Source organism: Oncorhynchus mykiss, chromosome 26 (assembly GCF_013265735.2).
Source record: "Oncorhynchus mykiss isolate Arlee chromosome 26, USDA_OmykA_1.1, whole genome shotgun sequence".
Taxonomy (NCBI): Eukaryota; Metazoa; Chordata; class Actinopteri; order Salmoniformes; family Salmonidae; genus Oncorhynchus; species Oncorhynchus mykiss.
Window position 1 is genome coordinate 47,430,816 of NC_048590.1, and position 24,260 is coordinate 47,455,075.

Consider the following 24,260-nt stretch of genomic DNA (forward strand, 5'->3'; position numbering starts at 1 on the left):
CCACTGACCCCCTCCCACCTCCTCCCTGCTCTGAAACTACTGACCCCCTCCCACCTCCTCCCTGCTCTGAAACCACTGACCACCTCCCACCTGCTCTGAAACCACTGACCCCCTCCCTGCTTTGAAACCACTGACCACCTCCTCCCACCTCTGAAACCACTGACCCCCTCCCTGCTCTGAAACCACTGACCCCATCCCACCCCCTCCCTGCTCTGAAACCACTGACCCCCTCCCACCTCCTCCCTGCTCTGAAACCACTGACCACCTCCCACCTCCTCCCTGCTCTGAAACCACTGACCACCTCCCACCTCCTCCCACCTCTGAAAGCCACTGACCCCCTCCCTGCTCTGAAACCACTGACCACCTCCCACCCTGCTCTGAAACCACTGACCCCCTCCCACCTCTTCCCCGCTCTGAAACTACTGACCCCCTCCCACCTCCTCCCCGCTCTGAAACCACTGACCCCCTCCCACCTCTGAAACCACTGACCCCCTCCCACCTCCTCCCTGCTCTGAAACCACTGACCCCCTCCCACCTCCTCCCTGCTCTGAAACTACAGACCCCATCCCACCTCCTCCCTGCTCTGAAACTAGACCCCCTCCCACCTCTTCCCCGCTCTGAAACTACAGACCCCATCCCACCTCCTCCCTGCTCTGAAACTACTGACCCCCTCCCACCTCCTCCACGCTCTGACACCACTGACCCCCTCCCACCTCCTCCACGCTCTAAAACCACTGACCCCCTCCCACCTCCTCCCCGCTCTGAAACTACAGACCCCATCCCACCTCCTCCCTGCTCTGAAACTACAGACCTAGAGACCTAGAAACTAGAGACTAGTCAAGGACCATATCACCTCCACCCTAGCCCTACTCCAATTTGCTTACCGCCCAAAAAGGTCCACAGACGACGCAATCTCAACCACACTGCCCTAACCCATCTGGACAAGAGGAATACCTATGTGAGAATGCTGTTCATCGACTACAGCTCAGTATTTAACACTATAGTACCCTCCAAACTCGTCATCAAGCTCGAGACCCTGTGCAATTGGGTACTGGACTTCTTGACGGGCCGCCTCCAGGTGGTGAGGGTAGGTAAGAACATCCCCACCCCGCTGATCCTCAACACTGGGGCCCCACAAGGGTGCGTTCTGAGCCCTCTCCTGTACTCCCTGTTCACCCACGACTGCGTGGCCACGCACGCCTCCAACTCAATCATCAAGTTTGTGGACGACACTACAGTGGTAGGCTTGATTACCAACAACGACGAGACGGCCTACAGGGAGTGTGGTGTCAGGAAAATAACCTCACACTCAACGTCAACAAAACAAAGGAGATGATTGTGGATTTCAGGAAACAGCAGAGGGAGCACCCCCCTATCCACATCGACGGGACAGTAGTGGAGAGGGTAGCCAGTTAAGTTCCTCGGCATACACATCACGGACAAACTGAATTGGTCCACCCACACAGACAGCGTTGTGAAGAAGGCGCAGCAGCGCCTCTTCAACATCAGGAGGCTGAAGAAATTTGGGTTGTCACCAAAAGCACTCACAAACTGCCAACACACTGATTCAACTCCAGCCACTTTAATAATGGGAATTGATGGAAATTATATCACTAGCCACTTTAAACAATGTTACTTAATATTATGTTTACATACCCTACATTACTCATCTCATATGTATATGTATATACTGTACTCTATATCTACTGCATCTTTATGTATTACATATATCACTAGCCACTTTAAACTATGCCACTATGTTTACATACCCTACATTACTCATCTCATATGTATATACTGTACTCGATACCATCTACTGCATCTTGCCTATGCCGTTCTGTACCATCACTCATTCATATATCTTTATGTACATATGTACATACTTTATCCCTTTACACTTGTGTGTATAAGGTAGTAGTTTTGGAATTGTTAGGTTAGATTACTTGTTGGTTATTACTGCATTGTCGGAACTAGAAGCACAAGCATTTCGCTACACTCGCATTAACATCTTATAACCATGTGTATGTGACAAATAAATTTGATTTGAAACAGCACCCAGGGAGAGCTTAACCAAACAGCACTCATAGTAGGTGCTGGCTTGCAGCTACAGACATGTCACTAACAGATGTTGTAGCCTTGCCTGGAGCTTCCTCCTCATCTTCCCAACAACCTCCCTGACCCGGCAGTCGCTTTCTCTTCCCTTGCTGGGAGACCGAGTCAGGGGGCAGCTGGCTGTGTGCTCTCCCTGAGGCTGGAGCCACCATGGAGGACTGGGATGAATAAGACCCAGTGCCCACGGCTGGAGCCGTCATGGAGGACTGGGATGAATAAGACCCAGTGCCCACGGCTGGAGCCGTCATGGAGGACTGGGATGAATAAGACCCAGTGCCCACGGCTGGCGCCGCCATGGAGGACTGGGATGAATAAGACCCAGTGCCCACGGCTGGCGCCGTCATGGAGGACTGGGATGAATAAGACCCAGTGCCCACGGCTGGAGCTGCCATGGAGGACTGGGATGAATAAGACCCAGTGCCCACGGCTGGAGCCGCCATGGAGGACTGGGATGAATAACACCCAGGGCCCACGGCTGGAGCCGCCATGGAGGACTGGGATGAATAAGACCCAGTGCCCACGGCTGGCGCCGCCATGGAGGACTGGGATGAATAAGACCCAGTGCCCACGGCTGGAGCCGTCATGGAGGACTGGGATGAATAAGACCCAGTGCCCACGGCTGGAGCTGCCATGGAGGACTGGGATGAATAAGACCCAGTGCCCACGGCTGGAGCCGCCATGGAGGACTGGGATGAATAACACCCAGGGCCCACGGCAGGAGCCGCCATGGAGGACTGGGAATGTTGATGAGGCGGCGGCCTTTATATTCAGTGGCTCAGAACAAGCGCATCCAAGGGCGCACTGACTGTGGCTGTGTGGGAGATTTGTACCCCGCATGCCTACCGAGCGATTGAACATGCACCGCTTTGAAGATTAGGTGTTTGCATTATTTTGCATGTGTGACAGAAGATTAGGGGAAGTTATTCAGGCCCTGTAAACTGGGTCTGCTGGTGATACACATTTCAAATTAAATGAATGTATTGCATGTGTGTGATCAAAGAAGTAGCATTTCACTCAGACCGACGTTGTGGGAGAGTTGCCAATGGCCTACTACCCATCAGGCAGAGTTAAAAAAAGAAGTCTGGCTTTATGTAGCCAGGGGTTCTGTTGAGTATGGATATTAATAAATCATTAAGGCCATCCAGGAAATGCCCATCTTTCTATCCAAGAAGATCCCATCTACCTGCCAAGTGCCAACTACTGCTAAAATTGGCCGAATTGTGTAACATGGAATGTAAAGAGGCCAAACCCGCCCACAGTCAGGCCAAACCCGCCCACAGTCAGGCCAAACCCGCCCACAGTTGTGAGATTTCATTGACTGAAAGCAGCTTCACCAGTCATGGTTTGAGTCAGGAGACCTTCAATAGGTCAGTCTTTGCAGCATAACATGAACCTTTAGGCAACTTCCTGAGAAAGCTAGTGGGACTATAATAACAACAGACCTTGAACTTTCACCTCAGTGGAAGGCTTGAATGAGCCAATGTTAGAGGTGATGCACTTGTGCGTCTTTACCCATGGGCAGAGTAAAACAAGTGCTTTCTGTTATCTTCAAGGCCCAGACTGAACAAAACATTGTTGAGGCCCAATGCAACACAGCTGTTATGTCTGTTCAAAAGGAACACCAGCTATGCAGTGGCTAATGTTAGCCTACTCACCGTCTTCGGTCTCTTGCCACACAATGCCCTCCAGGTTGACGCTGGTCCCGGGCTCGCAGGGACCAAGGCAATCGGGCTCCGTGGCCAGGGACGCGTCTGATGTGTTGGACGCCACCGAGCGCGTACGCACCATTATCTGCTCGCACGGGGACGCGATGTTGTCGCCCACGGCGGCCAGGAGGTGGAGGGCGGGAGGGGCCGGTGTGGAGACAGGAGATTCCATCTGCAAGAGAGAAGGGGGAAGACACACGAGACACATCACTTAAAAAGCTCTGTATACAGCAGCAGATACTGTGTGGGAGGGGATGCCACAGAGAGGAAGTGCGTCTCAACGCATGGGAGACATCCAGGAATGCCTTGATGTAAACTGATGCCTTGATTAGTCAAAGGGTGGTTGTTGTGTGGACTTGGCCCCTCTCTCTCCTTCCTCTCTCTGCTCCACCACCATGACTAGCAGACAGGAAGGCATTGAACTGCTTCAATCCCAACCACTGGCGGTCAGAGAAGGAGCGAGAGACTGGTGTTAAGCACTCTCCCTTCTCTGGTCTCCCTCTCCTCTTGCCACACAGATCTGATGCCACATCATATCATGGACTGATCATCACTCATTCAGCCAGATCTGACACCGCATCATCTCATGGACTGATCGTCATTAATTCAGCCAGATCTCTGACACCGCATCTTCTCATGGACTGATCGTCACTAATTCAGCCAGATCTCTGACACCGCAACATCTCATGGACTGATCGTAACTAATTCAGCCAGATCTGACAACGCATCTTCTCATGGACTGATCGTCACTAATTCAGCCAGATCTCTGACACCACATCATCTCATGGACTCGCTCCCCAATTCCCTCAATTAAAGACTTGGTTGTGGTGAAGGAACAGGCGGCGAGGGACAGTAATTGATTCCGAGGCACTATGACGGTACAGGGAAAAGAGAGACGGTGTGTGTGCGCTCAATGCATCAGAGAGAGAGAGAGATGGCTGATTTAAGCTCCATGGTGACACTGAGCTCAGTGCTCATTAATTCAAGGCAGTCAACATTAGAGTGCTTCAAAATGATTAGCTCTGATCTGCGTGAGGAACAGGGCACAGCCAAACACTGTGCATTAATTGGGCATAAACCACTCCCTGCTCCAATTTTTTTTTTTGCAAATGCAGGATCCAATTAGGCTTGAGTAAATAACAATTGACATGCAGCTTATAGGCCTATTGACCGCATGAATAATGTTTAAATACAACAATTTGCCTGCCACCACTTTTATGCATTTCCATGTAAAAGGACCCATGAGAATCAACATGAGAAGTTCATAGGAGCATATTAAATTGGGTGTATAATGAAAGCTAAGAGTGCATATTTTGGGGAAATGAAGGATAGATACATTTTTCAACCATACTCCATCACATTCTTTGGGGGCAGAAGTAAAAGGCTTTGATTTGTCGATAAACATCTACCAGAAAACGTCTTACGGTATCAGAAATACATCAAACCACAATAACGTTGACGTAAAACGCCACAGCAAACTAATATCACATATTTCATTTGAGAAATGTTTTACTTTCTGTAAGTTTACAAAATATTGCTTTCTGCCTTGTGATTCCGTTACCTAAAACCCAGATATCTTTCAGACATTTTTTGTAATTTCTCTCATGAGGAGGATAACTCTACTCAACAAACTGGATGCAGAAAATCACAGTGCCATCCGTTGTCACTAAAGCCCCATACACTACCCACCATTGCGACCTGTTCGCTCTCGTTGGTTGGCCCTCGCTTCATACTCGTCTTCAAACCCACTGGCTACAGGTTATCCAAACCCACTGGCTACAGCCTAAATAAATGCTTCAGAGGTCAAGTAACAGACACATCAATAGTAACTGTTCAGAGGAGACTGTGTGAATCTGGCCTCCATGGTCGAATTGCTGCAGAGAAACCACTACTAAAGTGGAAGAGAAGAAGAAGAAGAGTATTGTTGGGTCAAGAATCACGAGCAATGGACATTAGACCGGTGGAAATCTGTCCTTTGGTCTGGTGAGTCCAAATTCTTTGATTTTTGCTTCCAACCGTTGTGTCTTTGTGAGCCGCAGAGAAGGTGAACGGATGATCTCTGCATGTGTGGTTCCCACCGTGAAGCATGGAGGAGGTGTGATGGGGCTTTGCTGGTGACAGTCTGATTTATTTAGAATTCAAGGCACACAATCAGCATAGCTACCACAGCATACTGCATCAATACACCATCCCATCTGGTTTGTGCTTAGTGGGACTATTTGTTTTCCACAGGACAATGACCCAAAACACACCTCCAGGCTGTGTAAGGGCTATTTGACCAAGAAGGAGAGTGATGGAGTGCTGCATCAGATGACCTAGCCTCCACAATCACCCGACCTCAACCCAATTGAGATGGTTTGGGATGAGTTGGACCGCAGAGTGAAGTTAAAGCAGCCAACAAGTGCTCAGCATATGTGGGAACTCCTTCAAGACTTTTGGAAAAGCATTCCTCATGAAGCTGGTTAACCTCACTAGGGTAGGGGGCACTATTTTCACCTCCGGATGAAAAGCGCACCCAAAGTAAACTGTCTGCTACTCAGGCCCAGAAGCTAAGATATGCATATAATTAGTCGATTTGGATAGAAAACACTCAAGTTTCTAAAACTGTTAAAATAATGTCTGTGAGTATAACAGAACTGAAATGACAGGCGAAATCCTGAGAAAAATCCATCCAGGAAGTGGGATTTTTTAAATGTTTGTAGTTTTCCATTGACTGCCTATACAGATTCCATTGACTTAGGACTCAAATTGCACTTCCTATGGCTTCCACTAGATGTCAACCATCTTTAGAAATGGTTTCAGGCTTGTATTCTGAAAAATGAGTGAGTAAGACCACTGAATGAGTGGACACTGCAGTGTCCCAGAGGTTTTTCCATGCGCACGACCGAGAGCGCGCCTTTCTTGATTTCCTTTTATATTGACGAAGCTTTTGTCTGGTTGAAATATTGATTATTATGACTAAAAACAACCTGAGGATTGATTATAAACATGGTTTGACATGCTTCTACGAACTTTACTGATACTTTTAGGATTTTTAGTCTGCCTGTTTTGACTACCTTTGAGCCTGTGGATTACTGAACAAAACAGAGGTTTTTGGATATAAAGAGTGTCACGAGAATTTTTATCCCAATGTTCTAACTGAACTATTTTATAGCTTTTGACCAATTCCCAGAGGTTGTAAGGCTCTGGTTAATGAAGAATTAGACAAAGTCCCAGTCTGCAATAGATCAATCCTTTATTCAGAGAGTGCTCTGCCCTCCAAGTGCAAAGCAAACCTTTTTATACACACACAAGTTTCTTATCATAGGCTACTTACTCCCTGCTTAGGCAACCAGAATTTTTCCCACTATCCCCATACATAGTTCTCGTCTCATAGTTGCTCCCTGCTTGCATAGCTACAAAATAATACAATGCCCTAGTTATAATTCTAACTACACACATCATTAGATTATATTCTTATGATTCTAACACATTTCACAGTTACAGTTTCAGGGTGGAACACTTTAGTCATTATCTTAAACATACAAATTATTCTATCAAAGAGGGACTTTATCGAACAAAACAAACATTTGAGTAAATGGGAGTCTTGTGAGTGCAACCATATGAAGATCATCGAAGGTAAGTGACACACAAGTCAAAATAGCGATAAAATGTAACTCCTCTACTTGGTTGGTAACTGTTTGTAATGATTTGTCTGCTGGGCGCTGTTCTCAGATAATCGCATGGTATGCTTTCGCCGTAAAGCCTTTTTGAAATCTGACAACAGTTGGATTGACAAGAAGTTAATCTTTAAACCGATGTATAACACTAGTATGTTTTATGAATTTTTATAATGAGTATTTCTGTTTTTGAATTTGGCGCTCTGCAATTTCACTGGATGTTGGCCAGGTGGGACGCTACCGTCCCACGCCCCCTAGAGAGGTTAAGAGAATGCCAAGAGAGTGCAATGCTGTCATCAAGGCAAAGGGTGGCTACTTTGAAGAAACTCTAATATAAAATATATTTTGATTTGTTTAAAACGTTTTTGGTTACTACATGATTCCATATGTGTTATTTCATAGTTTGGGTCTTCACTATTATTCTACAATGTAGAAAATAGTAAAAAAAGAAAAATCCTTGAATGAGTAGTTGTCCAAACTTTAACCCGGAACCGTGTGACAGAATGTGGCCGGAACCGTGACAGAATGGAGCCTGAATACTCAGAATACCATCATTCCAGTTTGATCTGTAGGTATATTTGTGGGGAGACAATATATGTACATTAGTTCTACTGTAAAAGATATGAATCTTTCCAACTGGCTTTTGAAATGCGCTTGAAAGGCCATTTCTCCCTACTAGCCTCCGAAAGGTATTTGTTCACTCCCTAGGAGAGAGGAGCTAGCAAATCAATGTGGCGGCGAGCTGCGGTGAGAGGGGCCTAATGACATCATAATCACTCTGTGTCAGTTTATGATGCATGATGTGGCCAACCTGTGGCTGCAGTGTGCTGAGTGAATGGGACAGGACAGGTAATCAGCCTGCTGTCAACCTGTTCTGTTCCTGGGCCTTATGGAGACACAGTGAGCCAGAAGACAAGCCTACACAAAGAACCCTATCCTCAAAGTGAAAGCCATGTAAAGACAGACGCAAACAGAACAGAACACAACTCTTCTAATGCACTTTGCTTCTCAAACCACGTTTCCAGACAGGCATTACAGAAGTTGGCTTGTCCTGCAACTTTCTGCAGAATAATATTATTTTCTACACTGCAGTCCGCTCATTGCTCATTCTTGATTTCTAGATCGGCTAGATGGAAAGTAAATAAAACAAGCGGGCTACAGAGGGCTAAAATAAACTACCCTGGAGAGAATCGACCGCTCTTCCTCAATCATATTTCCTTTGTAAATTGGAGGCAAGTATGATCACAAGTTGGGCTGTGACTCATTTTACAGCCTCCTTTAGATCCCTGGGAAACTAATGAGGCCGTCGTGCTGGCATGGAAACAACATTAGAAACAACAGGGTGACGATGACAGGTTAAGTGTCCAGGAAGTGTTGAATTAAAGGGATTCCCCAGATGGCAACCACTAAGCATCAGTAGGAGAGGTATTTTGTTCACCACAAGGTCTCAGAGAGCTCCTTTAAGACGCTGGGTGCTGAGGCCTCAACAGAATCTCCTCTAAGATGCTGGGTGCTGATGCCTCAACAGAATCTCCTCTAAGACGCTGGGTGCTGAGGCCTCAACAGAATCTCCTCTAAGACGCTAGGTGCTGGGGCCTCAACAGAATCTCCTCTAAGACGCTGGGTGCTAGGGCCTCAACAGAATCTCCTTTAAGACGCTGGGTGCTGAGGCCTCAACAGAAGCTCCTCTAAGACGCTGGGTGCTGGGGCCTCAGAGTCTGTTGGCTGTTGGAGTGTAAATCATGTCTAAGAAATTCTATAGGGATTTTAATACTGGAGTAAATGTTCTCATGTTCACAGTGGATTAACCTAGCCAACCTCTGAACTGAAGAGTTTAAAGGTCACGAAGACATTAACATCCTCTGTACTTTGAGCATAGTACAGTAGTAGTGTTCACTTAGGCACAGGGCTGAATGGTGAACAGAACAGACAAGCACATTTTGCATTATTGCTTGTTCCACTTAAGTTCAAGGCAAATGTTAAGTGATCCTCTATGAGAGCAGAGGTCCTTGAGTGGTTGTTTCCTTGTGCGTGGTGAGAGGCTGGAACAGTTGGGTACATCACCAACTTGAGGATCTCTGAGGGTGATAACGATTTAGATACTCTTGAACGATCTTACTGTCTGAATGATACGGGACTATGAAATTCTATTCACCATGCCTGTCCAAGAATAGAAAATACCATGATAAATGACCTGATACATTTAGACTACTTTCATTGATAAGTTGCTTCATGTATTGAATGACTAAGGAGAATGAAATGGAAAGGACGTCCTCCTGAACCAGAGGCGCAGGGAAACGACAAGAAATAACTAACTCTATTTCTAGGTTCCCTCATACTCCGTACAAAACAACAAACACTTTCATTCCGTGGCAGGCTGTACACACACACACAGTGAAGTGCTTGCCCATTCTGGGGTTCCAAAAGCCGCATGCTGAGGAAAGGACAAAACTGATAGATTAAACAAGTCTCTGCCTCACCACTCAGCCAACACTGAGTTGAGTAGCTTTACCCTCCCACAGGATTTACAGTCTGGTTTCTAAAAACTCCCCCAAACCACAATGTTTGAGAGGTTTCTGCAGTGTCACGCGAGCCCTCCCTTCAAAAACAGCCCCATGCCAATTTCTTGAGAAAGCCACAATGGCTAAGAAAGATGTTTAGCTGAGTGAAAGGATTTTGAATGGATTGGGGAGTGATGTGGAGCATACCAAGTTGCTGACAGAATGACTAAATGTATTAGATTGAGAGGAAAATCTTTGCATGGATTTTCAGTTCATCTTCGCATGGATTTTCAGTTCATCTTCTCACAGTAATTTTCCGACTGGGGATGCTGCTGCACTTTTTGCCGAACATAAACCTTGGCTTCAATTTGTTTATTGGAATTTAGAAACTGAGCTTATGGCTAGGGCAAGGATTACAAAGGGATTTACGCTGTAAATATCAACACACCTGTCTGGGTTTCTCCTCCCCATTCTATGGGCAGAAACTCAAAAACAGGAAGTACCTGTGCTAAAGTCTATTCAAAGCTGGTCTGACCAATCGGAATCCATGCTTCAAGACTATTTTCACGCGGACTGGTACATGTTTTGTGTTGCCTCAGAATAATATTGACGTATACACTGACACAGTGACTTAGTTCATCAGGAAGTGTACAGGTGATGTTGTTCCCACTGTGACAATTAAAACCTATCCAAACCACAAACTGTGGCTAGGTGGCAGCATTCATGCAAAACTGAAAGCGCGAACCACCGCATTTAACCATGACAAGGTGACTGGGAATATGATCGAACACAAAACAGTCCAGCTATGCCCTCCGTAAGGCAATCAAACACGTCAGTACAGCGACAAAGTGGAGTCGCATTTTAACAAAAGGCTAAGCGGTGTCTCAATACATTTCACTTGTGATTTTCATGAATAGGAATATTTATGTCCGTTGCGTTATGCTAATTAGTGTCAGTCGATGCGGGATGGGGAGTCACTAGAGGTTAACGGCTCAGTCACGAGACTCCAGAGAATCACAGATCATCTAGAGAAAACCAGCTCCCGGACAAGCTTTACTCCTTTTTCTCCCCAAATTCATGTTATCCAATTGGTAGTTACAGTCTTGTCCCATCGCTACAACTCCCGTACGGACTCGAGAGAGAGAGAGAGAGAGAGAGAGAGGCAAAGGTCGAGAGCCATGCGTCCTCCGAAACACGACTCCTGCTTCTTGACAATGTTTGCTTAACCCGGAAGCCAGCCGCACCAATGTGTCGGAGGAAAAAAACGTACAACTGGCGACCGAGTCAGCGTGCACTGCGCCCAGACCGCCACAGGAGTCAATAGAGCGCGATGGGACAAGGACAACTGGGCCGGTCAAACCCTCCCCTAACCCGGACTATGCTGAGCCAATTGTGCACCACCTTATGGGTCTCCCGGTCACGGCCGGCTGCGACATTCTGGGATCGAATCAGGATCTGTAGTGACACAGCTAGCATTGCAATGCAGTGCCTTAGATCGCTGCACCACTCGGGAGGCCCGTGAGTAAGCGTGCTAACCCTCACAAGGCTGCCGGTCCAGACAGCATCCCTTGCCGCGTCCTCAGAGCATAAGTAGACCAGCTGCCAGACAGCATCCCTAGTCACGTCCTCCAGCTGGCTGGAGTGTTTACGGACCTATTCAATCGCTCCTTATCCCAGTCTGTGGTCCCCACTTGCTTCAAGATGTCCACCATTGTTCCTGTACCCAAGAAAGCGAAGGTAAGTGAACTAAATGACTATCGCACCGCCCCGTAGCACTCACTTCTGTCATCTGTGATGACCCTCCCACTCTGTCTGCTGAATTCTCTCTTTGCTCTTGTATTCCTTAATAGGATGTTAGTGGGCAGAGCCGGTAGGGTCATCAGCGAAATGGGACACACCTGGGCTCGGGTGTGTCCCAGGATAAATGCACCTCTTCCCCATTCATTGGGGATACTCTCTCCATGCAGACACAGACAGATTTTGGTTGTGTCATTTTTGTGGCTATTTGGCTTGTTTGCGTTGACACCTTTAAACACCCCTCATCACATGTATACACGCGACCACTCACACTAATAATTACTGACTACACACACACACACACACACACACACACACACACACACACACACACCATTGTTAATTGTATTTACTTCAGTTAATAAATATATTTGGTTATTCTTTATCTTCATGTTGTCTCCCTTTTTGTTACGGGCTATGAGCCGGTTCGTGACACATCATGAAGTACTTTTGAGAGGCTAGTTAAGGATCATATCGCCTTCACCTTACCCAACACCCTGCAATTTGCATACCACCCAAACAGATCCACTCGGCATCTCACGGTCCTATCCCATCTGGACAAGAGGAATACCTACGTAAGAATGCTGTTCATTGACTGGAGCTCAGCCATCAATACGCTGCAGTGTGTTGTTAAGCTGCAGTGTCATATCAACACACCGTCAGGGTTGTTACGCTGCAGTGTCATATCAGTAGATCCACTCCATGACAAAGGTAGAGTAAGTAGGATCCGCCCCATGACAAAGGTTGAGTAAGTAGGATCCACCCCATGACAAAGGTTGCGTAAGTAGGATCCATCCCATGACAAAGGTTGCGTAAGTAGGATCCACCCCATGACAAAGGTTGCGTAAGTAGGATTCGTCCCATGACAAAGGTTGAGTAAGTAGGATCCACCCCATGACAAAGGTTGAGTAAGTAGGATCCACCAGTACAGAAGAGTAGGCTATGCTTTCTGGAAACAACGTAGGCATACTTCTAGATTGACAGGTTGAGATATCCCAGATGGATCAACTGGCTGTAAAATTCATTTGAACCCCAAATTGAATCAACTTAGCTACAGTACAAACACATCCAGAGATACAACAGTGACAAAACACAAAGACAAGACCCAGCTTTGTTTGTCAGAGGGAACAATTAGTGTTTTGGAAAAGGGAGTAGTTAACCTAATCTTTATCTCATTTAGCAAAACCTCGGAGCTTGCCTTGGACCAGATGGGTTCTCTTTTGTGGATCAAATAACCGTATCAGAACGGCAAAATCAGATAGTCCTCTGAAAGGAATAACAACGCAAGCTGAATCAAATCAGGCTGTTTGGACTGGAAGGCAAGCTCTGTGTTGGAGCGTCCCAGTAATGAAGGCAAGCTCTGTGTTGGAGCGTCCCAGTAATGGAGGCAAGCTCTGTGTTGGAGCGTCCCAGTAATGAAGGCAAGCTCTGTGTTGGAGCGTCCCAGTAATGGAGGCAAGCTCTGTGTTGGAGCGTCCCAGTAATGAAGGCAAGCTCTGTGTTGGAGCGTCCCAGTAATGAAGGCAAGCTCTGTGTTGGAGCGTCCCAGTAATGAAGGCAAGCTCTGTGTTGGAGCGTCCCAGTAATGAAGGCAAGCTCTGTGTTGGAGCGTCCCAGTAATGAAGGCAAGCTCTGTGTTGGAGCGTCCCAGTAATGGAAGGCAAGCTCTGTGTTGGAGCGTCCCAGTCATGAAGGCAAGCTCTGTGTTGGAGCGTCCCAGTCATGAAGGCAAGCTCTGTGTTGGAGCATCCCAGTAATGAAGGCAAGCTCTGTGTTGGAGCGTCCCAGTAATGAAGGCAAGCTCTGTGATGGAGCCTCCCAGTAATTAGTCATTTGCTTACAGGGACATAAATATTGGGTCTAGTTTTTCTGAATGACTGTTCCTACTTAAGTGTACAATAGGATGAAAAAGAATGAAACGGCAAATCCCATAGAGACAGTAACAAGGTTATGCCATCAACTGTAATGCCTCCTGTCCTGTTGAAACTCAGCAACAAACAACTCCAGACCTCAAACACGGCCCCCTGGTTTATGCAAAACATCAGTTACTACGAGGTATGTTGAGCATTGAACAGTCATCCATATCCATTTTCAGCGTGGGTGAGGTATGAGGAATTCAATCTTAACACCAGAGAAAGAACGAAAGCAAAGAAGAGGAAACGTGTGAGGATATGATTGATTAAGCAGGAAAGAAACTGCCCGTAGTCTTAGATAATTGCCAAACTGCATGTTTCCACTTCAGTTCTACAATTCATTTTGATGCCAGGGAAAGTGCTTTGTGGATCGGTGGCTTCCCTGGAGTCAAGCCATCAGAGGTGACGTCACCCTTCACCTGAATGACTGAGCCGTGAGAGTCCAGAGTCCCCCCCTCTGCATCATCGGCTACCAGTCCCCCTCTCTGCATCATCGGCTACCAGTCAAGCACAGTGGTTCATGGAGAACAGCAGCCATGTTCCTTATTAGATTAGTCAGTACATCTTCATGTTTACTTTAACACACAGTAGCCTAGTTTCCTGGTACAAGACAGTGGATGAAAACAGCCGTGCTTGATGTTCTCTTGAAATAAAGCCATCCTGCAATCAAACGCTAATGTGAATATTGCCACACTGATTGTGTCCCTATGCTGCAGTTTCAATGAGGACACTACGTCTTGGGTAAGTCATTTGATCCTCTCAAGCCATGTTAGCCAACTTAGAGATTCTCTAGTACTGCATCGATTGCGATGATTCATATGCAAAAGATAAGACTTGGACCGAGTGCACAAATGGCAGCACCTATAGCAAACCAATGATCCTCAGAAAATAAAAAAAATGGTTATACCCCTCACATTTGAGGTGACTGAAAGCCTAGTATGACAACCTTGGATGTAGCAAGCTTCCAGAGAGCTAGACTGTTTAAGGCTGCATGACAATATTGCAGACGTTTAGCAGCTGGTGGTAATACTTCAGGTTGTTTGTATTCTCTCTGCATGACAATATTGCAGACGCTGAAGCTTCCAGACACACAATCTCTAAGGACCACAATCTAAGGACCACAACCACAAATTTAGGACCACAATCTCTAAGTTGGCTAACATGGCTTGAGAGGATCAAATGACTTACCCAAGACGTAGTGTCCTCATTGAAACTGCAGCATAGGGACACAATCAGTGTGGCAATATTCACATTAGCGTTTGATTGCAGGATGGCTTTATTTCAAGAGAACATCAAGTGTCTGGAAGCTTCAGCGTCTGCAATATTGTCATGCAGAGAGAATACAAACAACCTGAAGTATTACCACCAGCTGCTAAACGGGCACTTTCGGTTTCTAGGCAACGCTGTTTCAGCTGCTAACTGTAGGCTTTTAGGACCACACTTGTAACACTCATAAATAAAACAGAAGAGAAACTAAGCTGTGATGAATTCAGTCACCCATAACCATTAACATTTCATGTAAATAACATACACAATAAATATGCTCTATGCCATATGGCTCCTTTGAATGTATAGGCCTGAGCCCAGGTTTCAAGTGGATTTTTTCTCCCGGAGATTAAATGGGCTACATCAAACAAGATGGCTGATATGGTGTTCAGGCTACTAGCCTAGATGTAAAAAAATATATTACAATTCTGCTTCTGACAATCTTTACAAGAACATCTCACAAGGCATACCTTCAGATCATATATTTAAAGGAACTAGAACGTAGCCTAGAAGCCAAGCAAGACAACCTAGATTAAGAAACTGTGACTAGGTGAGCCAAACTGAGATAAGAACACATCTAAAAATTAAAAAAAACGAAACATTTTATTTTTTTATTACCTTTATTTAACTAGGCAAGTCAGTTAAGAACAAATTCTTATTTACAATGACGGCCTAGGAACAGTGGGTTAACTGCCTTGTTCAGGGGCAGAACAACAGATTTTGACCTTGTCAGCTCAGGGATTCGATCTAGCATCCTTTCGGTTACTAGTCTAACGCTCTAACCACTAGGCTACCTGCCGCCCCACAAATATGAGATGTAAATGTACCATGTGGGCTCCCATCAATCTAACAGTCCTTAACAATCGCTTTGGGTTGCAGCTCACCTGTTACTAAGTGGAACGAAACATAGCACTTCCTTGCAAATTAAGGAACTCTTCCTAAGCAAACAAAGACAGTGTCAACCTGACACCACCACCTACCCAATGTTGCCCAAGGCTAAAGCACAGAGGCAGGGAAAGTAAACCAGCCAGAGGAGCCACTTGAGGCAGATGTGAAGAGCTTTACCTGAAGAGACATCTGTATTCAGTGATGAAAGAACAGCAGGTGCTTCACATAGAGACACTAGATTCCTCCCTGTCCTACAAGAAGTGTGAATGAGAGTGAAGGTGACCTAGGCAGACAGAAGGCCCAAGACAGTGTGTGGATAAGGGAGGTATTTTTGTTAGTCATCACGTATCTCATCATCACACAGCATACGGAGACTAGTTTGAGGAATGGAAAAGCCTATCACCTGTCAGTGTGAGAAGCTCCTCAATTTTTATAATTTTTTATTTACCCTTTATTTAACTAGGCAAGTCAGTTAAGAACAAATTCTTATTTACAATGACGGCATAGGAACGGTGGGTTAACTGCCTGTTCAGGGGCAGAAGGATAGATATTTACCTTGTCAGCTCAGGGATTCAATCTAGCAACCTTTCGTTTACTGGCCCAACACTAACCACTAGGCTACCTGCCTCCCCAAAAAGCTACTACTGGAGTGAAACAGGCTTTTATAAGCCCAGTCATTGCGCAACAAATAACCCTTCTTAATGCAATCCCATGTTAAACTGTTTTGATGAAACATAAAAAAAATTAAAAAATGTAAAAAGGGCACATTTTCATTTCTCAATCTCATTCACCATTGGAGTGTATAGGATATATTGAAGGTTAGGCAGGCATGCTATCTGGGAATCACACATCACTTTATAATGGGAACTTGAGGGCCTAGAATTATTTTCAACCTTCTTTCGTTGTCCAGAAACCAAAGGCACCATCCTAGTCATATTTATTTTACCTATAACTAGGCAAGTCAGTTAAGAACAAATTCTTATTTACAATGACGGCCTACTCCGGCCAAACCCGGACGACGCTGGGACAACTGTGCGTCGCTCTATGTGACTCCCAAACCCGGACGACGCTGGGCCAACTGTGCGACGCTCTATGTGACTCCCAAACCCGGACGACGCTGGGCCAACTGTGCGTCGCTCTATGTGACTCCCAAACCCGGACGACGCTGGGCCAACTGTGCGACGCTCTATGTGACTCCCAAACCCGGACGACGCTGGGCCAACTGTGCGTCGCTCTATGTGACTCCCAAACCCGGACGACGCTGGGCCAACTGTGCGACGCTCTATGTGACTCCCAAACCCGGACGACGCTGGGCCAACTGTGCGTCGCTCTATGTGACTCCCAAACCCGGACGACGCTGGGCCAACTGTGCGACGCTCTATGTGACTCCCAAACCCGGACGACGCTGGGCCAACTGTGCGTCGCTCTATGTGACTCCCAAACACGGCCGGATGTGATACAGCCTGGAATGGAACCAGGTACTATCTTGCACTGAGATGCAATGCCTTCGACCAACGCACCAAATCAGGAGCAACCCATCCTAGTTGTTGCTATTGAATTCCCCTCATTCTAGGTTTCTAACAGAGAGCTTCATTGCTGTCACATACAGAACCGATGCACTGTTTCCAACTCCAACAAACTGAATTTTGGCAAATGTTTGAAAATTACTTTTTATTAGGCCCTGTCAGACAATAGTCTTGCTATTGTTGCATGTTTTCATTAAGTCCATCCCTTATATACATGCATCATATTTTCTGTTGGTCACGGTATTTCATTTTTAGGGGGAAAAACGTACCGTTTGTTGACCGGTTAATGAGGGCTGGTTAGTCAGCAGCAGAATGTACTGACATTTACATCCATCATTTCTACCTTTAGTAGCTCTGCGTTCAGACAAACAGATTGTCTGCTCTAATGGAGACAAACTCACACAAAAGCTCATTTAAATCCCTACAAGCCTAACTGACAGGCACATCAAACAAACAATTGAGCCAAAAATTCTTGCAAAACATTGAAGGCCCCGAAGCACAACACAGCTCAGCCTAAATCATAAACGGCACTGACGCCTCTGAGGCAGCTAGGTCAGGCAGAAGAGAGGGGGAAATTAGCAACCACTAATTTAGCACTTTCAACATCGACAATGAAAGATTAAACACCCAGTCTAAAAGCGGTGTCTCGTTGGGGCATCCAGACGGGCAACACATTCCTCAAGCGACTCTACTCCACCCTTATGAAAGAAAGCAGAAGAGCTTTTCATTTGTGAGTGAGTGAGTGAGTGAGTGAGTGAGTGAGTGAGTGGAGGCTAAGCATCTTATCTGTAGGCGGCACAACAACCAAGATAAGGTGATGGTCTTACAGCTTACCATTCAGATGTAGGCTTCCGTCAAATCAGCCGGGACTGACCATGCTGTTCCACAATAAATGACCTCCTTGGGATTGTCAAAGTATTGCAATGGCTCATCGTGAAGGCCATACTACAGCTTCTACTGTGTCCAAGGGTTGAGGAAAAACTAGGCCAGACAAATAGAAAACATTACAAATATAAACTGCCATGATAACTATTTCTCCAGAAAAGACCTAGTTTGATCACGCCAATCAAACATCAATTCCAACTACGGAGGTAAAATGTGCTTGACGTTCATATCTCCCTACCTGACTCTAATGCACCGATCAGTAGCTAAGAGAGCAAGACCTCAGTTCCATGAGGTGACCGTCTTTCTCCCTTAGCCACAACAGCATCCTGGCAATAGACTAACTCGCACCGCTTGGGGAAAGCTCATTCTAATTTGCTAACGTAAACTCATTTTCAGGGAGGTGGACTGCAGCTGTACCTCCTCAGCTCTGAGATGTGTCTGGCTGGCTGGTTGGCTGGCTTGCACCCAGCAGGTGTTTTGGTACACTATTCTCTTGTCAAAGTTAGATCCAGCTTGACCCTGCCCCCCAAACCTCCCACTTTCCTCCGGCGCAGCTGGCTGTGCCTGGTATTGTTTGCTAGCTTTCAGGGTGGGGGGTTGGGCAGGACTGGAGTATGGTGTGGTAGGCTGGAGTCAGAGGATTTATTGTGAAGACTGGAAGCAGAGAAGGCCTCCTTCTTCCCTTAGTAGCAACTATGTACTGCTGCAGAACAAGGTGGTGGATGACTGCGTGGGAAATTGCCTGCAACCATTTACTCCCCCACTGCTGTAAGAGAAAGAGGAAGTATTTCCCTTGCCTAGTTCGCAAGCTTGGCAGTGTGGAGTTCCATTCATAGTGCTACTGGTAGTTAAACAACAGAGAACAATGTGATTATGCTGCTGGGCAGCCTTGGTTATAGGGCCGGGACGATACCAGTATCTCAATACTCCTTAGTATCATGGCAAGGAAACAAAACGCCAAGTGGATTTACTCTATTTAGGGAAACAACCCTAATGCTGAAAACAAACGTAATTATGTTGTCTTCCAGAGTCACATGTATTTATTTTCCAGGCTATAGCACACATTTAACATATAGCAGGTTTTTAAAAGGACCAAAGTGTTGCTTCGGGTTTTCCTTTTTACCATGGAAAACATATTGAGATACCAATATCATTACAGCTCTTTTTCATTATCAACTAAATATTTACTGTGAATATCCAATGAATTGAGTCTGGCCTTGTTATAAGAAACACAAATGTCAATACTACCCTGACCTGTTCCAACAAAGTCCCATCTGTGTGGTGGAAAATACTGGATATTCCCTCCCCCATGCCCAGCCTCCCACTCTGACAGAAAGTCATTACAAAACAACGGCATCGATTACAATAATAAGCCACATTCTTGTCAAGGTCACCCACTCAAGCTCAGAGAGAGAGAGAGAGAGAGAGAGAGAGAGAGAGAGAGAGAGAGAGAGAGAGAGAGAGAGAGAGAGAGAGAGAGAGAGAGAGAGAGAGAGAGAGAGACAGAGAGAGAGAGAGGCTGGGAGCAGAAATCCAGATAAGCTGTGCTGAGCCTGGAAGGATTCTGTCTTCCCGCCCTCTCTATAGTCATAAACCTTCTCACACCAAAGGGAAAAACCTGACAACAAACCAGGAAGCCGCCATCCACTGCTCAGCAGGATGAAATCCCACCCAAACACACCCCTATCATTCCAGGACTACAAAAAGGTGATTGGGATAGCCAATGTGTAGACAAGAAGCTGAAAAACATGCATGCTTTATGGGTAATTTGCTAACGCTAGGCTTATGTTTACTCATTTGTGCATTATGCAACTATTTCATCTGCAAATAGTATGACATGATAAATCTCTAGTAGGAAATGAGTACAATCCCATAACAGAAAACTGATACAGTTGTTCGTATAGGCTACTCGCTATTTGCTAAGCATAGTCTGCTGTATTCCAGAGGTAATGTTATGAGTTCAGAAATCTCCATTGTCAAAACGCAGACCGTCACAAAATCTGCGTTTTAAACATTTTCACCTGCGTTTTATATATAAAGTCAATAGTTTTTTGCTTCAATAGAGTGATCAGGGGAGTGGAACTATAGTTTTCCTGCAACACAGTCGGCATAAAATACATACATTTTCTTCAGATGACAACAAAAGTGCAACACAAGTAAATGGGATGACAATGAAAAATCAAGCTCTTTTTTGCTAAAACGATGCATGTCCACCATATTGCTAAATGTTTATTATAGAAAGAATGCAGCCAGCTACATTTCCTAATGTTTTGCTTGAAGTTAATCTGGCATTTTATTAGAGAAAAGTAAACTACACTGAGAAAAGTACCAGAGAAAGGTAGACTACACTGAGAAAAGTACCAGAGAAAAGTAGACTACACTGAGAAAAGTACCAGAGAAAAGTAGACTACACTGAGAAAAGTACCAGAGAAAGGTAGACTACACTGAGAAAAGTACCAGAGAAAGGTAGACTACACTGAGAAAAGTACCAGAGAAAGGTAGACTACACTGAGAAAAGTACCAGAGAAAGGTAGACTACACTGAGAAAAGTACCAGAGAAAAGTAGACTACACCAGTCAGAGCGCTGTCTGCTGATAGAATGCCGTTCTACTGAAGCACAAAATGAGTCTGGTGACAGCAGAAATTACAATAAGCATTTTAGATCTGCATTTATAAAACGCATCCTTTCTTATGCGTTTAAAAAAAATATATATATATATTTATTTGAAAAACGCAGAGGTCTGCATTAACACGACCCCGGTATTTATTCAAATACGAGAACCAAACCCCCAAATTGGTAACGTCATAGTTTCTCCCCCCCACCCCCCATGTTATTGGAGGCTTTCACACAACACTCGAGCCTGTATGAGGTTCTTCTTTGAAGCGAAGACTAAAGGCTAAACGCCTGAAGGGTTTTGTACGGTCAAATTACAACAGTAAGCGGTTGGCCTTCAAGTCACTACTGGATGGATCCTACGAGGTAGTGAACTGCTAGAACACAATAGACATTTTACTAGCCCGCATATTAAAACAAGGAAAACAAGTTGTTATGCAGCCTGTGAGATTACACCAGAGACCACAACCACAACACTATTTAGAGAGATGTTCTGCATTTGCCTGTTTCCTTTGTGCAGATGCTACTCTGTGGGTGGTGCGTCATCCAACCACAGGAACTACAAAACCCTATCCTTCAGTTGAGCATCGATGCTTTCAGAAGTTTGGTTGCATTTCTAGACAACGGTTAAAAATAAAATTTGCTTTCGAAAAGAAATCTGATAACAAAAATGTAATCACCCATCAACCGAAATTGCAGTCCCATAACCTTACTACATTGTGATGTAAAAATACATGTATAATTCTGGAGGCTGTTTCAGGAGCCATGGCTACAGCTACAATATTATCCGCAGACAATTGTTTGTTGACTGAAAAAACAAAAAAAAAGCCAGTGGGGTCTTCTACAGGGCAGACAGATGGGCAGATGAGCTGGGAGTGAACTACGACCTTTCGTATGGGGGTTGATCCCTGTCTGCAGACAGGATAGACACACTAACAGCCCCCTGTTCTCTCACACAGACTGTATCCTGTTTCTCTGACGAACCTCTTCTGTTGGGCGTCTCACAACGGTTCTTATTGAGCCATGTCTAGGCCTCAAGCTTGATGGATGGTGATGTGCACTATACTGCAAAGAGCAGTTCCTGGGCTATGGCATTACAAGATATAGTAGAAACACACACACTGCACCAAAGGCCATAGAGCAGTGGTGTCAAACTCATTCCACAATTAAGACCTGGACAACCAGATGACGGGAGTTCCTTACTAATTAGTGACCTTAAATCATAAATCAAGTACAAGGGTGGAGTGAAAACCGACATACACTCGGCACTCCGTGGAATGTGTTTGACACATGTGCCGTAGAGTAATGAGCAGAATCACAGTAGGTGGTAGTCTGCTGCAAGCATCATTCCATACTGATTAAACAGGCTACTGCCTACTACTAGTACTGTTCTACATGGAGGAGGTAGAAACATGGCGGAGGAAGGGAAGGGGCAGGTGGGTGTGAATTCATGTGCCAATAAAGCCACGCCGAATCTGACAAACCATGTTGCTCCTAAATCTAGCCTAGTGTAATCTTCCTGTCAAGGTTTTTCAGGGAGATACTATGGACTACGGTGTAACAATAAACGATAAGGGCACAGCTGTGATCCCAGACGGAGGCACCCGAAATCCCCAAGACACTTTCTTAATCAGAAGACGTGCAGAGAGACGTGTGGGTCGACCACAGCGAGCGGCCACTGGTAGGATGTGCAGAGAAACGTGTGGGTCGACCACAGCGAGCGGCCACTGGTAGGACGTGCAGAGAGACGTGTGGGTCGACCACAGCGAGCGGCCACTGGTAGGACGTGCAGAGAGACGTGTGGGTCGACCACAGCGAGCGGCCACTGGTAGGACGTGCAGAGAGACGTGTGGGTCGACCACAGCGAGCGGCCACTAATAAGGGATCACACTAAACAAATGACACCTACATGCCATTCAAATCATTAAGGAACAGTGGAGTCAGTGGGAGGTGTCAAGGAGAGAAAAATGAAGTAAATTACCCCTGAAAATACAGCTCTAACTCCCCCCTCGACAGTCCCAGAAGTCTGCACAGCCATCATAGTTTGATGACCTCGTTAGTTCCAGTGCCTAATCTGCTAATGCTCGGATAAAAAGAAAACGGGGAGGGCAGCTGCCTGCTAGTATTCCCCCCTCTACAGCTGCTGTCCACGGGCACAGCTGATACCGTCACGGCCATTGAGGTTACAGCAGGGAGCATGGTCAAACTGCATGAACCAATCTCTCAGTGAGTGAAGGGGCTGGCACCAAGTCCTTACTGGCACAAACCTGCAAAGGGAGGAGCGAGAATTCTGCCTTAAGACCTATATCAACGCTTCAACTAAAGACCAGAGTGGGTTGTGCTTCCAGTGTGCATAACAATCCACCCAATGTCTGACGTCAACAACTCCGGTTCTACTGTATTCTATCAGAACAGAGGCGGAGGAAAACAAGCAGAGGCTATTCTCAGAGGTCAACACCAAGAGCAGCTGATCTAGCAGAGAGCATGAGGATCTGTATTATCAGGTCATCTAGCAGAGAGCATGAGGATCTGTATTATCAGGTCATCTAGCAGAGAGCATGAGGATCTGTATTATCAGGTCATCTAGCAGAGAGCATGAGGATCTGTATTATCAGGTCATCTAGCAGAGAGCATGAGGATCTGTATTATCGGGTCATCTAGCAGAGAGCATGAGGATCTGTATTATCGGGTCATCTAGCAGAGAGCATGAGGATCTGTATTATCGGGTCATCTAGCAGAGAGCATGAGGATCTGTATTATCGGGTCATCTAGCAGAGAGCATGAGGATCTGTATTATCAGGTCATCTAGCAGAGAGCATGAGGATCTGTATTATCAGGTCATCTAGCAGAGAGCATGAGGATCTGTATTATCAGGTCATCTAGCAGAGAGCATGAGGATCTGTATTATCGGGTCATCTAGCAGAGAGCATGAGGATCTGTATTATCAGGTCATCTAGCAGAGAGCATGAGGATCTGTATTATCGGGTCATCTAGCAGAGAGCATGAGGATCTGTATTATCGGGTCATCTAGCAGAGAGCATGAGGATCTGTATTATCAGGTCATCTAGCAGAGAGCATGAGGATCTGTATTATCAGGTCATCTAGCAGAGAGCATGAGGATCTGGTATTATCAGGTCATCTAGCAGAGAGCATGAGGATCTGTATTATCGGGTCATCTAGCAGAGAGCATGAGGATCTGTATTATCGGGTCATCTAGCAGAGAGCATGAGGATCTGTATTATTGGGTCATCTAGCAGAGAGCATGAGGATCTGTATTATCGGGTCATCTAGCAGAGAGCATGAGGATCTGTATTATCGGGTCATCTAGCAGAGAGCATGAGGATCTGTATTATCGGGTCATCTAGCAGAGAGCATGAGGATCTGTATTATCGG

At 45.8% G+C, this 24,260-nt stretch overlaps 1 protein-coding gene across 3 annotated transcripts in view; it reads right to left on the reverse strand.

The window, feature by feature from the left end:
* LOC110506948 (zinc finger protein 609) overlaps positions 1-24,260 on the reverse strand; it is a 96,270-nt gene that overhangs the window by 28,972 nt on the left and 43,038 nt on the right. For all 3 annotated transcript variants that reach the window (XM_036964399.1, XM_036964398.1, XM_036964400.1), the window contains one exon: positions 3,768-3,990. In XM_036964399.1, the coding sequence (XP_036820294.1) occupies positions 3,768-3,990 (223 nt within the window). The remainder of the gene's footprint in view (positions 1-3,767; positions 3,991-24,260) is intronic.